Consider the following 14,164-nt stretch of genomic DNA (forward strand, 5'->3'; position numbering starts at 1 on the left):
ATGAAGTCTGAATGTAGATTAATGCATAGCATTTTCAGGTTTTGTTGTTTTGTTCTTTCTTGTGTTTGGGTTTTTTGTTTTTGTTTTTTTTTAGTCTTTTCTTAACATGATTGTAATGTATAACCTATATCAGATTTCTTGCCACCTTCGGGGGAGAGAGAAAAATTTAGAACTCAAAATCTTACAGAAATGAATGTTGAAAACTATCTTCAGATGTAATTGGAAAAAATAAAATAAAATACTACTCAAAAAATCTCCCCAAGTTACTAGTCAGTAGTAATCATTTATCACACATAGGAGTTGTATTTCATTTTTTTCTCTGGGATAATAATTGTGGGGGTTTTTTTAGTTAGAGTTTAGCTTCTTTTTAGTGATTTTATAACTTTTATTGTTGATATTGTTTATGTCTATCTTTTTGGTTCTTTATATTTCATTCTATATATGTTCATATGCGTCTTCTGTCTCTAAATTTCTCATTTTTTTATTGTATTACATTTCATGTGCCATGGTTTTTCCAAACTTTACTCAATTTTTGAACATTTGTTTTATGTCCTTTTTTTTCTACCATAGTCTTGCTCACTCCTACAATTTAACAAATGAATTTATATTCTCAATTGCTGTTACCTGTAGCTGTTAATTCTTTCTGCATATCCCAAAGGTCATTTGTTTTTTAGTAAAGGTTCTTTTTAGGTTCTTTTGGCCTTTTCTTTGTGTTAGTTGATTTATAGCTGTTAAACTTATCTACAACATTCCTATGAAATTATTATCCAGCCTCTTGGTTTATGAAGTGGAATTCCTGCCTTCCAACACCCCTGAGACCTGAATAGCTTTATGATTTATTAGAAACAACCCCAGAAATTAAGAGATGTGTTTAATTCCCAACTTCAGTCCAAACTACTGGGATGACTTTGGTCAAGGTGCATAGCCTCTCTTTGTCTTCATTTTTTCACTTGTGTAATGAGAGGTTCTTTCCATCTCAAAAATTCTGATTCTCATTTTATACTTCTTTTTTGGTTCCTCCATTAACCCTCCTTAACCTTGGTTCCTCTGGTCTCCCCTGTGGACATTGGTAGAGAAAAAGGCCATGAGTTCTTGGATTATGGTATATAACTTACAAGTTTCTTTTTATATTCTCACCCATTCCCTAAAACTGGAAAATGAAAATGTTTACTTGGAAAGTGGATTTTAATTGGCTTAGTTTTTTTATATTTGAAATTTGTTTCATTTCTATCCCCAGATATCCAGTCATGTGAAAGCTATTGATACAATATATCAATCAACAGACTTCTCTGGCATCCGTAACATCAGTTTCATGGTGAAACGAATTAGGGTAAGGAATTTTCCAAAAATTACTGATCTTTTCTTATTTTGAAAGGTGGTTTATTCCTGTGATTGGGAAAGGAATGAATTTTTTTTTTTTTGCTTTATATTTTTATATGGAACAGTTTGTGAGTCAATAAGAAACTGATCCCTCTTTTGTCATACAAAGTATGGCTTTTAAATAGCCAGTAGAAGGTAAATTTCTTGGTGGTAGGGACAATATGGTTTTGAGAAAATAGTGTGATCTTATTAATATACTATTATAAAGAACCCTGGGTTTTGGAGTTAGAGGATCTAGGTTCAAATTAAGGAAGCTGGCCTCTGAGTCAGAAAGACCTAGGTTCAAGTTTCATCTGTTGGCAAATACTCTGTAACCCTTGGTAAATCATTTAATTTCTCAGTGCCTTAAGACAGCTTAATTTTAAGAATACAAGTTGCAGAGAAGGGGTACATCTGCCTTGTTGAACAGGAAGTTCTTTATCTGGAATTTCCTACACTGTTTATATCAGTTGTTTGATCTCATCTGACTCTTAGCACCTAGGACTATCCTTTAGTCTATTTTCTATTGTATTTACATAGTAAATGTTTGCTGATTTGAAGTGAAACTGAAATCTATAGGAATATAATTTATATCATGGGTTAAGAAGGTAATTGGCTATTTTCAGGCTGACACCCCGTTTTAAAAAAAACAAAACCTAAGCCATTTTCAGTATCCCTAAGTGCTTTTCCTTGATACTTTTCCTTTTCAGTCTTTTCTCTTAAATTTTTGCTTAAGTTTTACATTGTTTTCATCCAGTATTAGAGTAACCTTTTTTTTTTTTTTTTTTTTTTTTTTGGTGAGGCAGTTAGGGTTAAGTGACTTGCCCAGGGTCACACAGCTAGTAAGTGTTAAGTGTCTAAGGTCAGATTTGAACTCAGGTCCTCCTGAATCCAGGGGCTGGTGCTCTATCCACTGTACCACCTAGCTGCCCCTAGAGTAACCATTTTTAATAGGTAATTATTAGCAACGCATTTACTGAATTACTGGAGAAATTGAGCCCAGGTACTTTGATATTTTAATCAGGATATGAAATATAAAAGATAGGCCTGATTTCTGGGGAAAAAAAAACCCAACAAAAAACAAACCCTGAATTTATGAACTAGACAAATTATATGATGGAATATTTTTTTGCAAAACTGAGCTTTCAGGTTTTTTAAATCAGAGAAATTTAACTCGTGGTTCATGAAATTATTAAAAACATTTTTTTAGTTCTATTTGAGTATAATTGTTCTCCTTCCGCAATCCTGTGTAGTTTTCTTTATGCAATAAAAAATATTCATCAGAGTAGCAAAGGGATCTGTGACACACAGAAGCTTAAAAATCCCTGGTTTAAATATTGAGCATGCTAATATTATGTAAACGTGATTTGCTGTATGAAAAGTAAATATATGCTTTTTCGTGAACAGTTTATTGAATAAAATAAGGCACACTTGTGTTTCTTAGAACAAGTGTTGAGGAAAGATTATTTTATCATTAAACAAGAAAATTGTAAAAATGCCTTCCACTTTTATATGTACTATGTTCCTGGCTCTTGTATATTAAAGTAGGAATTATGACTTCTTTTGTTAGTTCTGACTGTACACAAATGGTGTCTTTCTTGGTTTCACTTTCCATTGAAAAACATCAGATGATCATTTGACAATGTCAAGTGAAATATACATCTTTATTGGAGTAGTGAAATGACAAAAATTTAAAAATTGGACTTCCCATATAATATTTAGTGAAATCTGGTTTAAATTGAAAATGTTTTGTATTGTGAAAAATAGTCCTTGAATATAAATCAGAAGAGTATATTTTGTAAAGTTTTTTATTGTTGTTGGCATTGGCTTTATTACTTTGTTACTGAACTTTGTCACATAGCACCTGCTGTGGAAGATGTTTTCTGTATCATAAGGAAAAATTCTTGATGAAAATGTAATTGGACTATTAAAAAATACTCTACATTGTAGGACAGGTATCCAAAGCAAAGGTAGAGAAGTTTGGTGAATCCAATTTCCATAAACAGCTTTTAGCTTATATGTTTTATAGTTGATAATTTCCTGTTATTTGTGCCCAAGTGTGTGTTCTTTGATATGTTATTTATCAACATCAAATGACTGGCAAATTATATTTTAGCGTTTAATGAATAAACCTGAAGTATACAGAGTTGTTACTATAGTACAAAGTAATTCAAAGCATTTCCATTCGGTTCTGTAATTAGGGAGAACCAAATTACTATCAAGGATGAATTAAATGGGCAGAGACCACTTGACTATAAGGTCCATAGGGTTAGCACTCACTGTACTCTAATGATTAGGGCTTAATATACATTTATTGATTGATGACTGAGTGAATGAATGATCTACCTTCCTAGTGTCTTCTTTACATTTGTTAAACTTCTCTAAAAATGGTGATGTCATCATTTTAAAGTTTTATTCATTTCCATGTCAGTAACCAGATTATATTTGTAGAAAAATAGGTTGGCATGGGGGCTATCTGCATGGTCTTATTTTTCAAGTGTTCCATGATTTGCTAGGCAGGCGATGCTTTAGATAATACCTTTTTAGCTTATCTAAAGAGTAAAAAATACCTTTGGATTTCATGTAACAATCAGAGTAGAACCCAGTAAAAGTGGCAAGATTTAGAGGCTAGTTCAAGACGTGGTGGAGGGTGGGAAGCAGAAAAAACATTTTCTTTGGGTATTCAGAGAAGGAAAAATACAGCTCATAAGTCAGAGGGTTGTTGAACTTAGAGGGATGCTGACCATATAGTCATGCTCTGAGAATCTACTCTTGACTAAGCACGGAAGTGGATTGAAGTTATAAGGGAAAATTTAGACTTCTCAGGGCTCCAAGGGAAGAGGACTCTGTTATGATTAGGAAGTATTTGGATGGCTATATATCAGCATTGAAAATTGAGAATGTTCTCAGTCGAATAAACCTGTGCTCTGAATTTATCATACTCATCTATAATTTCTTATAGTGAGTATCCTTATAATTGTGAAGAAATAGTAGTATAGGTTTTGTTAGTGAAATTATTTAGAGCATAGTTGATTTAAGGTGGGGGAGCTAGATTGCTGAGGCAGTAGCCAGATTTTCTATAAATAAGACCACTGAGCACCTCTTGAAGGCAAGGAACTTCTGCATAGACAAATTAGATAAGTGCTTGTTATACAAAACCAGTGACAAAGTCTTAACTCAGCCTCAAAAAATGCTAAATTTCAATAATATGGATACTTTGCCACCAATATCGATGAGTACTTTAGTAGAGAGGTGTCAAAACACATGGTATGTGGGTTGTATGCAGCCTCCAGCACTCCCCAGTGCATTTGGAGCCAGATTAAAATGTAATTGAGAAATATTTCACCAAAAAAAAATATGGTAAAACATAGATAATATTAATATGTGGTTTTCTAAGTTGGCAAGCAGCCCAAAGGAATCCTTATATGTGGCTTTAGTAGCCTCTATTTCTGAATTTGATACCAGTGCTCTGGTAAATATATTTTTATGGATTTCTGTGGCCAAAAAAGTCATCATCTGATGTATTTTTGTTATACACCTCTCCAAAATTAGCTAGACTAACCAAGGATTTAAAGCCCATCTTGCTTTGGTAAGTAGGCTATGCTCACATAGTCTTTAAAAACTGGGATCACTTCTTTGTCACCATGAGGCATCAGGGTTTAACTTTTTTGGGGGGTGGGGCAGGGCAATGAGGGTTAAGTGACTTGCCCAGGGTCACAGGGTCACACAGCTAGTGTCAAATGTCTGAGGCCAGATTTGAACTCATTTCTTCCTGAATCCAGGGCCAGTGCTTTATCCACTGTGCCACCTAGCTGCTCCCAGGGTTTAACTTTAGTGGAGAAGTCATAGAATCATAGGATCATGGATTTAGAACTAGAGGAAACATTACCCATCTTCTATTCCAACCCCTTCATTTTACAGGTGGGAAAACTGTCCCAGAGAAGTTGTCATTTGCCTAGAATCACACTGGTAGTAAGGTTCATTGATGTTTCTGTGCTGTATCACATTCAAGTCAGTTGAGAAACTTAATTGACCAATTTTAATTGTTTATTTAAATTATTTTCATGTTTAGATAAACACAACTGCTGATGAGAAAGACTCAACAAATCCTTTCCGCTTTCCTAATATTGGTGTGGAGAAGTTCCTGGAATTGAACTCTGAGCAGAATCATGATGACTACTGTTTGGCCTATGTCTTCACAGATCGAGATTTTGATGACGGTGTTTTAGGACTGGCTTGGGTTGGAGCACCTTCAGGTAGCTTACCTATCTATGTCTTTGATTTTTACATTTTAATTTGGATAATATGGATTAGGCAGTGTTCATAAACATTGTGTAAGTTAAATAAGTAAAAATACATGATAAAATGTATTGTTTCAGAATCATTTCCAAAATAAAGATGTTTAGGTTCGTTGCTTTCCAATTTATTTAGGAAGCCAACATTTCCTGATTTCCCTAGTTGGTGTAATACAATTATCATTATCCCAAATCACATAATATTTATTTTGTATAGATCTTGCTGTTTATGATGAACATAGTGTTTTCTTCCTTGGCCCCCCATTCACCCTGACAAATAAAATAGAGTTCTTTGAGGGATAACTCACTGTTGTATTTGCATTTCTGTTTGTAGCACAGTGCCTGGAACACAGTAGTCACTTAATAAGTACTTGCTAGTCAATCAATTAATTTAATATATATTTATCATTATTATTTAAGTGATTTGATATTTTCTCTAGAAACAAAAGAAACTGGAAACTGGAAAAGAACTTGAGTAGTATTTAGTCTAGTGCTCTCTACATAAATATCCAAACTATTTTTTCATTCTCCCCCCCCCCCCATTAGTTAATAAGCATTTATTCTCAGTATCACTTCACATAGGTCTTGCCAGTTTTCTCTGAAACTGATAACTTCTTAGCTACCACAAAAATTATTATGAATGTTTTGGTGCTTTTGAAGTTTGATTTTCTGCTATGAATATTGGGGTTTTTTCTTTTTGACCTCCTTTGAGATAGAATATATACACCTAGCAGTGTGTTCTCTGGTTCAAAGAGTATAGACATTTTAGGCACTTTTTTTTTCAAATCTTAACAGTATTTTGTTTTTTTTCCAGTTAGATGTAAAGATAGTTTTCAACATTTCATTTTTATAATATTTTGAGTTCCAAATTTTTCTCCCTACCTCCCTTACCCCCTTCCCAAGATGGCATGCAATCTGATATAGGTTATACATATACAATCACATTAAACATATTTCCACATTAGTCATGCTGTGAAAGAAAAATTAGAACAAAAGGAAAAAGCCTCAAAAAATTTTTTTTTAATCTGAAAAAGGTGAAAATAGTATGGTTCAATCTGCATTCAGGTTCCACAGTTCTTTTTCTGGATGTGTAGAACACTTTCCATCATGAGTCCCTTGGAATTGTCTTAGATCATTGCATTGCTGAGACGAGTCAAGTATCTCACAGTTGATGATCACACAACATTGCTATTACTCTGTACAATGTTCTCCTAGTTCTGCTCACTTCATCCAGTTTGACACTTTTTAAAAGCATAATTTTAAATTACTTTCTAGAATGATTGGATCAATTCATAGATCCAGTGGGTCAACCTTTTTTGCAGAAAAGTGGGTCTGTCTTTGTCTAGCACCCCGATACAGATTGTTCTCATCTTTTTCCATATCATCTAATTTGTTGGATATGAGGTAATACCCCAGAGTTGTTTTGCATTTCTCTTCTCAATTCTATCAGTCTTTCATAGGGTTACTAGTTTATAGTTCTTTTGAGAACTATTATTATTCTTTGATCACTTAAATTGGTGAATGGTTCTTGGTGTTAGATATATGTTAATTTCCTATCAGCTTTTGTTATGATATCTTTATAAGAGGTGTAATTGATACAAAGATTCTTCTCCCAATGAGGCACATTGCCCCTCTGGTTTTTTTGGGTAACATTTTCAATAATATATTACTGAAATTGATCTTTTTATTAATTGATGTATCATTTTAAAAGTCAGTTTTCCTATTTGATAATTTTTAGCATTTACTTTTAGGAAGGAGCTTGGTCGATAACATGAATCAGTGTTTCTTCTTCCTTTATTGCCTACTATATAATTCCTCTCATCTTATTCTTGAAGATACTGTATAATTAGATTGGATTATGTGGGGTAGGAAGGAATTATTGTGCAGTCATATTCTCTCTATATACTGCAACTGCTTTGTAGTGGGATAAGTGTGGCAGTTGAAACATCAGTTTGCTTTTCAATTCTGTTCTTATTACTCTCTACTGTTCAGCATTGTTCTTTTGCGGCAGAATGGAGAAATTTCACTTAAGATTCCCCAATTACTTTGGGGGAATTTCAGTTGAGGCAAAGTGTATCTATTTAAGATCAGTCAAAATATATTGAGGAATAGGAAAAGACACTGAAAACTGAAATTTGAAATTGAAAATCAAAAATTGAAATTCTGAAACTGATTAAGACTTGAGAAATAAGTAAGGCTGGAGTGAGGGAACCAAAAGAGTACTATGCCATTTTGTCCTTAAAAGGGTCTTCTAAGTTTCTTAAATAAAACTCAATATTTATCTGAGATATAGGAAGGTTGGGCCCATTGCTTATCTAAACTTTGTAACTCTTCCAGCACCTAGCATAACATTCTGCATATAATGAGCACTTCACAGATATTTGTCAAATAAGTAGTTACGTAATTTTCTTGAGCCCTTGTCATAGCTTAATGGATGTTTTCTTTGATTATTGGGGCCTCTAAATTAATTTCTAGTTTCTGACATGCTAGTAACACTGCCCAACTTAGTAGCTCTCTTTTTCTTTAATTGATAGGGGTTACTGCTCGCTAATTTTCCTTTGTTGATTGAGTCATTGGTGTAAATCTCTAGAAAGTTATGTGGAGAATTTTTTGGAAAGCTTTTGATCTGTGTGTCTTAGAATTTTTAGTTTGAATTTGTTGTGTGCTTGGTAACTCATCTACACAGGTATCCTGGAGGAGGAACTTTTTAATCAGTCAGTTAAAACTTCAGTGAAATGCAATAGAATTATATCAATAGAAGGGCCATAATCTGTAAATTAGTTACAGATGCATGAAAAGAAAAAACAAGTAATGTAACTTTTAGCACATCAATAAGATATTTGTGGAAACTAAGAGATTTTTTAATTGTTTCTTCTTTTCCCCTAAAATTAAGTGTTTATTTATTTAAAGTTTTGAGTTCCAAATTCTATCCCTCTCTCATTCCTCCCTCCCTCCCCACCCTCCTCCCCAAGGTTGCAAACAATCACTATAGGTTATACATGTGCAATTAAAGACTGTTAATGTTCCTTAATATACTAAGAGGGCAGCAGCTACTAGTTAGTTTATATAGTTGAGAAGAGAGAGGTTGTTTTATTGATTTGTTGATCAAGGAAAGCTATTATTGCCTTGTTGTGGCAGAGAACCTTACATAGTTCAGTGAAACTAGTTGCTATCCCTCCAGGGTTACTCAAAATAGACAGGTCATAAGGGAAAGTCCTGACAAAAGGTGATCCACTGGTGAAGGAATGACAAAGTTCTCCAGTATGTTTGCTAAGAAACTGCATGGATAATATTAAGTTTGCATAAAAGATATAGCACTGAAAGATGAGCCCCGTAGGTTGGTGTCCACCATACTACAGGGGAAGAGCATAGAACAACTACAAGTAACCCCCATACTAGTGAATTGGCCGGGCTTAAGCCAAAAGGAAGCTCAGTGTCTAGTGACAAAAGGAAAGTTCATTGCCATAAAGATCAGTATTGCATAGGAACCAGTAATGCTACTGTGCTACTGTGGCCAAGATTCCTTAGAAAAAATGGTGTAGCCATTATAATCAGTAATAGGGTGAGAAAAGCAGCACTGGAGTTTCATCTCAAAAATGACTGAATTATATCTGAATCCAAGGCAAATCATTCAGCATCAAAGTATTTTACAAGTGAGTCTTCCAACCACTGTGCCAAAAAGGTCAAAGTTGATTAGTTCTATGAAGACATACAGCATCTTTTAGAAATCTCACCAAATTAAAAAAAAAAAGGATTACGCATTCATCATAGGGAATTGGAATGATAAAGTAACAAGTCACAGCATAATTGGGGGGACAGCTTTGTGGCACAGTGGATAAAGCACTGGCCCTGGATTCAGGAGGACCTGAGTTCAAATCCAGCCTCAGACATTTGACAGTTACTAGCTGTGTGACCCCATGGAAGTCACTTAACCCTCATTGCCCTGCCAAAAAAAACCAAACCATAATTGGAATAACAGGCAAGTTTGGTCTTGGAGTACAAAATGAAACAGCAGAGAATAATAGAGTTTTGTCCAGATAATTCTCTGGTCACAGCAAGCACTCTTTTTCAGACAGCCTAAAAGGTAACTCAACACATGAATGTCACTAGATGGTCAGTATTGAAATCAGATTGATTATATACTTTGCAGCAAAAGTAGAGAAGCTCTATATAGGCAGTTAAAACAAGACCTGGAGCTGACTATGGCACAGATTATGAGCTTCTTCTGGTAAAATTCAGACTTAAATTGAAGAAAGGAGGAAAAACCATTGAACTGTATAGATATTATGTAAATAACATCCTTTATAGATATGAAGTAGAAGTGTGACATTGAAAATAATTCCTGTAGGCACAAGTTTTTAATAAACTTATATTTATATTCCAGAGAATAGCAAGGAGTGATAAAAAGGTTTTCTTTAAAGAACAAGGCAGAGAAATAGAAGAAAACAATCGAATGGGAAAGACAAGAGGTCTCTTCAAGAAAATTATATTATATCAGGGGAACATTTCAAGCAAAAATGGGCTTGAAAAGACAAAAAAGGGCAGAGACTTGAGATTAAGAAGAAGTGATAAGAATATACAGAAGAACTACGTAAGAAAGATCTTAACATCACTGCTAACCACAGTGGTGTGAACAGTTGCTGGTGTGTGAAATTAGTGCAACTGTTCACTGACTTGAACATTCTTTGGCATTGCCATTCTTTGGGAATGGGACATAAACTGATCTTTTCCAATTCAGAGGCCACTGTTTAGTTTGCCAAATCTGTTGACATATTGAGTGTAGCACTTTAACAGCAGCATCTTTTAGGATTTAAGATAGCTCAGCTAGAATTCTGTTACCTATACTATCCTTATTATTAGCATTGCTTCCTAAGGCGTACTTGACTTCACTGTCCAAGATGTCTGGTTCTAGATTCACTGACTGTTTACTTGCTAACGTATGCATAATCCCAGGGGCAGCTAGGTGGTGCAGTGGATAGAGCACCAGCCCTGGAGTCAGGAGTACCTGAGTTCAAATCCGGCCTCAGACACTTAACACTTACTAGCTGTGTGACCCTGGGCAAGTCACTTAACCCCAATTGCCTCACTTAAAAAAAAACATATGCATAATCCCTTTCCCTCCTTGTCAGTGCAAGAAGAAATAATTTTGTGGTTGAAAATGTGATGTACAGCGTATTTCCGATCTAAGTAGTACCATAGGTGTATCTGGTATTCTTTGAAATCTTTCTGGCATTTTCCATCGTGCAGGACTATTTCAATTAGTATTAATTCAGTAAGTATTTACTGATCACCTAACATGTACAGAGCAACCAACCATACCACTTTACTGTTAAAATCTTCAGTGTCTTTTCTTTTTTGTATAAACTTATCAGGCTGGCATTTAACTTTCCATTGTCTGACTCCCAACTATTTTTGTAGATTTAGTTCTTACTACCACACCTTCTTGTATTCTATGTTTCAGCCAAATTGGAATACTGCTAGTTGTTATATAATCCTGGCCTGCACCGTCTACCTCTATGTTAAGGAAGGCTCTCATTCATGCCTAGAACGCACTTCTTCCTCATCCCTCCTGGTTGAAATTATTATTCTCTTTATTGAAAACCTAGTTTAAGTGTCACTTCTATGAAGTATTTCCTGACCACTTCTATCCCCATTTCCTTCTTCAACCTTTCCACCCCCCACCCCCAATTTCTTTAGATTTTCTTAAGAGCATTTTTCTAGGTTACTCCTTTACTTCATTGTATACAACTTTATGTTAATGAAATTTTTCCTTTTAGATTGTAAGGTTTTTGAGCTTATCCTGTTCATTAAAAAAAAAAATCCCTGACACTACATCGTGGACACTTAATAAATATGACTTGAAAATAGAATTTAATTAAATTAATCTATCATCTAATCAATTAAATTAATTACTCATTTTAATTCATTCAAATTTATATCTGTAGGATACAAAAATAGAAATATAATTCTTACTCTTTAAGAAGTTCATGGTTCTGGGAAACTAGCCTGTTCCTAACTACTACTTAACTTCTTTAACAGTGCTTACAATTCATTGTTCAAACACCAGGTTTAATCTAGGAAACAGTCACTACTGTATTCTTAGATATGGAGCTACTTTGTAAATATATTTTTAAAATTCCAAAAGGTACAAATTATTTTCTGCTTATCGATTTTCAATTTATATTATAGAGAATATATAGTGAAATATTAATGCCTAAAGAAGTACAGAACCTAACCACTTAATCTCACTTCTTCCATTCTAAATCCTGCTCTCACTGATTTCAAATTTTGGGGTTGTTTACCAGTGAGTGCCCATGTTCCTATGTGTATTTGCTTTAAAGAATTTAAAGAGAGGATGCTTTGAAACTATAATAATTGGTGCAAAATAAGTGTCTAATAAATTAATTGAATTAAAGTCAGATATTTCTTTTCTTTTATATTCCTTTGATCTTTGAATGTATAATGAAATTTAAATTTTATAAAATGAATAATTGTTGAGTTTCTGTTAAAAATATTTACTAATCGAGTATGATTCATCTGTAGATCACATTTATATATATAAGTAATATACTTTTATGTAGTAAATGAAATCTAATAGAAATATATCGCTAAACTTGCTTTATAACATTAATTTATATGTTTTTTGCCTATTAAGAGCTGTTGTTTGAAGTACATAATACATTCTTATATAACAATAGTAATTAAAAGTGTGACAGCAGGTTATATATTTAAAGAAGTTAAATAGTATAGTAGTAACAAATTTTTTATTTCATAATAGTGTTCTCAAAACTCTCTGTGTAACCTTGCCTCAAATTAGAAATCTAAAGAGTATGCATTTAAAAACCTGAATGGATCATGCTTTTTTGACAACCATGTATTTACTATTTTCTCTTTAACTGAAAAGATTTGCAGTTTGGAGTCTTCTATGCTTAATTCAAGTTTTGACAGTTCTGCATCGGACCACTTTGCATTTGACAAATCTTCACTCAGGCAGGATATTTATTAATTTATTATTTGCTTAAAGCACTTTACATTTTAACTTAATGTATGATTTTGAATACAACTATATCATTTATAAGTTCACTATTATTATTATCGTGGTCCTCCTGTGGAAAAAATAATCAGGCAAAGAGGAATATTAAATAGGTTTTCTGAGTTATTTTTGCTTATAAATACTTCTAAGGGATGTGTATGACTGGATTGGTCTAGTAACCATATATAATATCCCTATTTTAAAAACGTAAATATAAACTCCACTAGTTGAGCTACTGTTTCCAGAGTTGTGTGACAGGTTGGAAAACCACATGTATTTTAGTTTATATATCTAGTTTCATTTCTTTAAGAGAAACTACCACCTTTGTCTTGTAGATCCAGTCAAGCAATTTAAAATTCTTATTTCACAAGTTTCTTAGTACATAGTTCATCAAAATCGAAGAAAGGATTATGTTATACTGTCTCTTTTTATGGTTCTATCAAAGATTTGTCAGGTTTCTTAAAGAATAAGAATTTTTTTAATGGCACCATGAAGTCAAGGTCTGTTAGTGTATATAGAAAATTATTTCCAAATGTCTTGATGGATCAGTTAGCATATTCTTAAAGGTGAACTAACTACATTTCTTTAGAAATAATTGGGGGCAGCTAGATGGCTCAATGTATAGAGCACCAGCCCTGGATTCAGGAGGACCTGAGTTCAAATTCGACCTCAGACACTTGACACTTGCTAGCTTTGTGACCCTGGGCAAGTCACTTAACCCTCATTGCCTGCCCCGCCCCCAAAAGAAATAATTAATATATGAATATTTTTCAAACACTTATGCTGATTTAAAGTATTTGAAATGGTATAGTAAACTTTTTTTTTTTTTTAGTGAGGCAATTGGGGTTAAGTGACTTCCCCAGGGTCACACAGCTAGTAAGTGTTAAGTGTCTGAGGTTGGATTTGAACTCAGGTACTCCTGACTCCAGAGCCAGTGCTCTATCCACTGCGCCACCTAGCTGCCCCGGTATAGTAAATTTTAAAAAGAGGAAACAAATTCCAAAATGTGTAATGTACAAAGTATTCCTTTATAAATGTAGGTGGAATAATTGATCATTGAATTGCTTCTCAACCTTTGGGTTTTAAAAAGAACTTTTATTTTGGTTTCTCATAAGTCCCAAAATAAATATTATCTTTTTCAACAGTTTCATTAACTAAGTTTGGTAGTATCTGTTTATGTAGTGTAGTTTTTATATGTAGTTTAATTTTCCAGGGGATATTTTGGGAAAAAACATATAGGTTGGTCATATATAACATGTTTCTTTTGAGGACAACAAACATATTTTATCAGTATCATTATTGGACTTTCTCGAAATCTCCTCAAGTGTGCTGGTTTTCATTGAACTTAAACTGTAAATTTTCCTTTACAAAACCGTAAACTTAAAAAGGAACAAATAAAAGTATAGCTTGGAATAAATGTTAACGTCTCAACAATAGAATTAAAAGGAGAGGAGAGAAAATGACAAAAATGAAACCA

At 33.6% G+C, this 14,164-nt stretch overlaps 1 protein-coding gene across 1 annotated transcript in view; it reads left to right on the top strand.

The window, feature by feature from the left end:
* ADAM10 (ADAM metallopeptidase domain 10) overlaps positions 1–14,164 on the top strand; it is a 170,998-nt gene that overhangs the window by 131,232 nt on the left and 25,602 nt on the right. Inside the window, 2 exon segments of the mRNA XM_043986216.1 lie at positions 1,238–1,330; positions 5,432–5,615. Of these exon segments, the coding sequence (XP_043842151.1) occupies positions 1,238–1,330; positions 5,432–5,615 (277 nt within the window).

The sequence above is a fragment of the Dromiciops gliroides genome, chromosome 2, assembly GCF_019393635.1.
Source record: "Dromiciops gliroides isolate mDroGli1 chromosome 2, mDroGli1.pri, whole genome shotgun sequence".
NCBI lineage: Eukaryota > Metazoa > Chordata > Mammalia > Microbiotheria > Microbiotheriidae > Dromiciops > Dromiciops gliroides.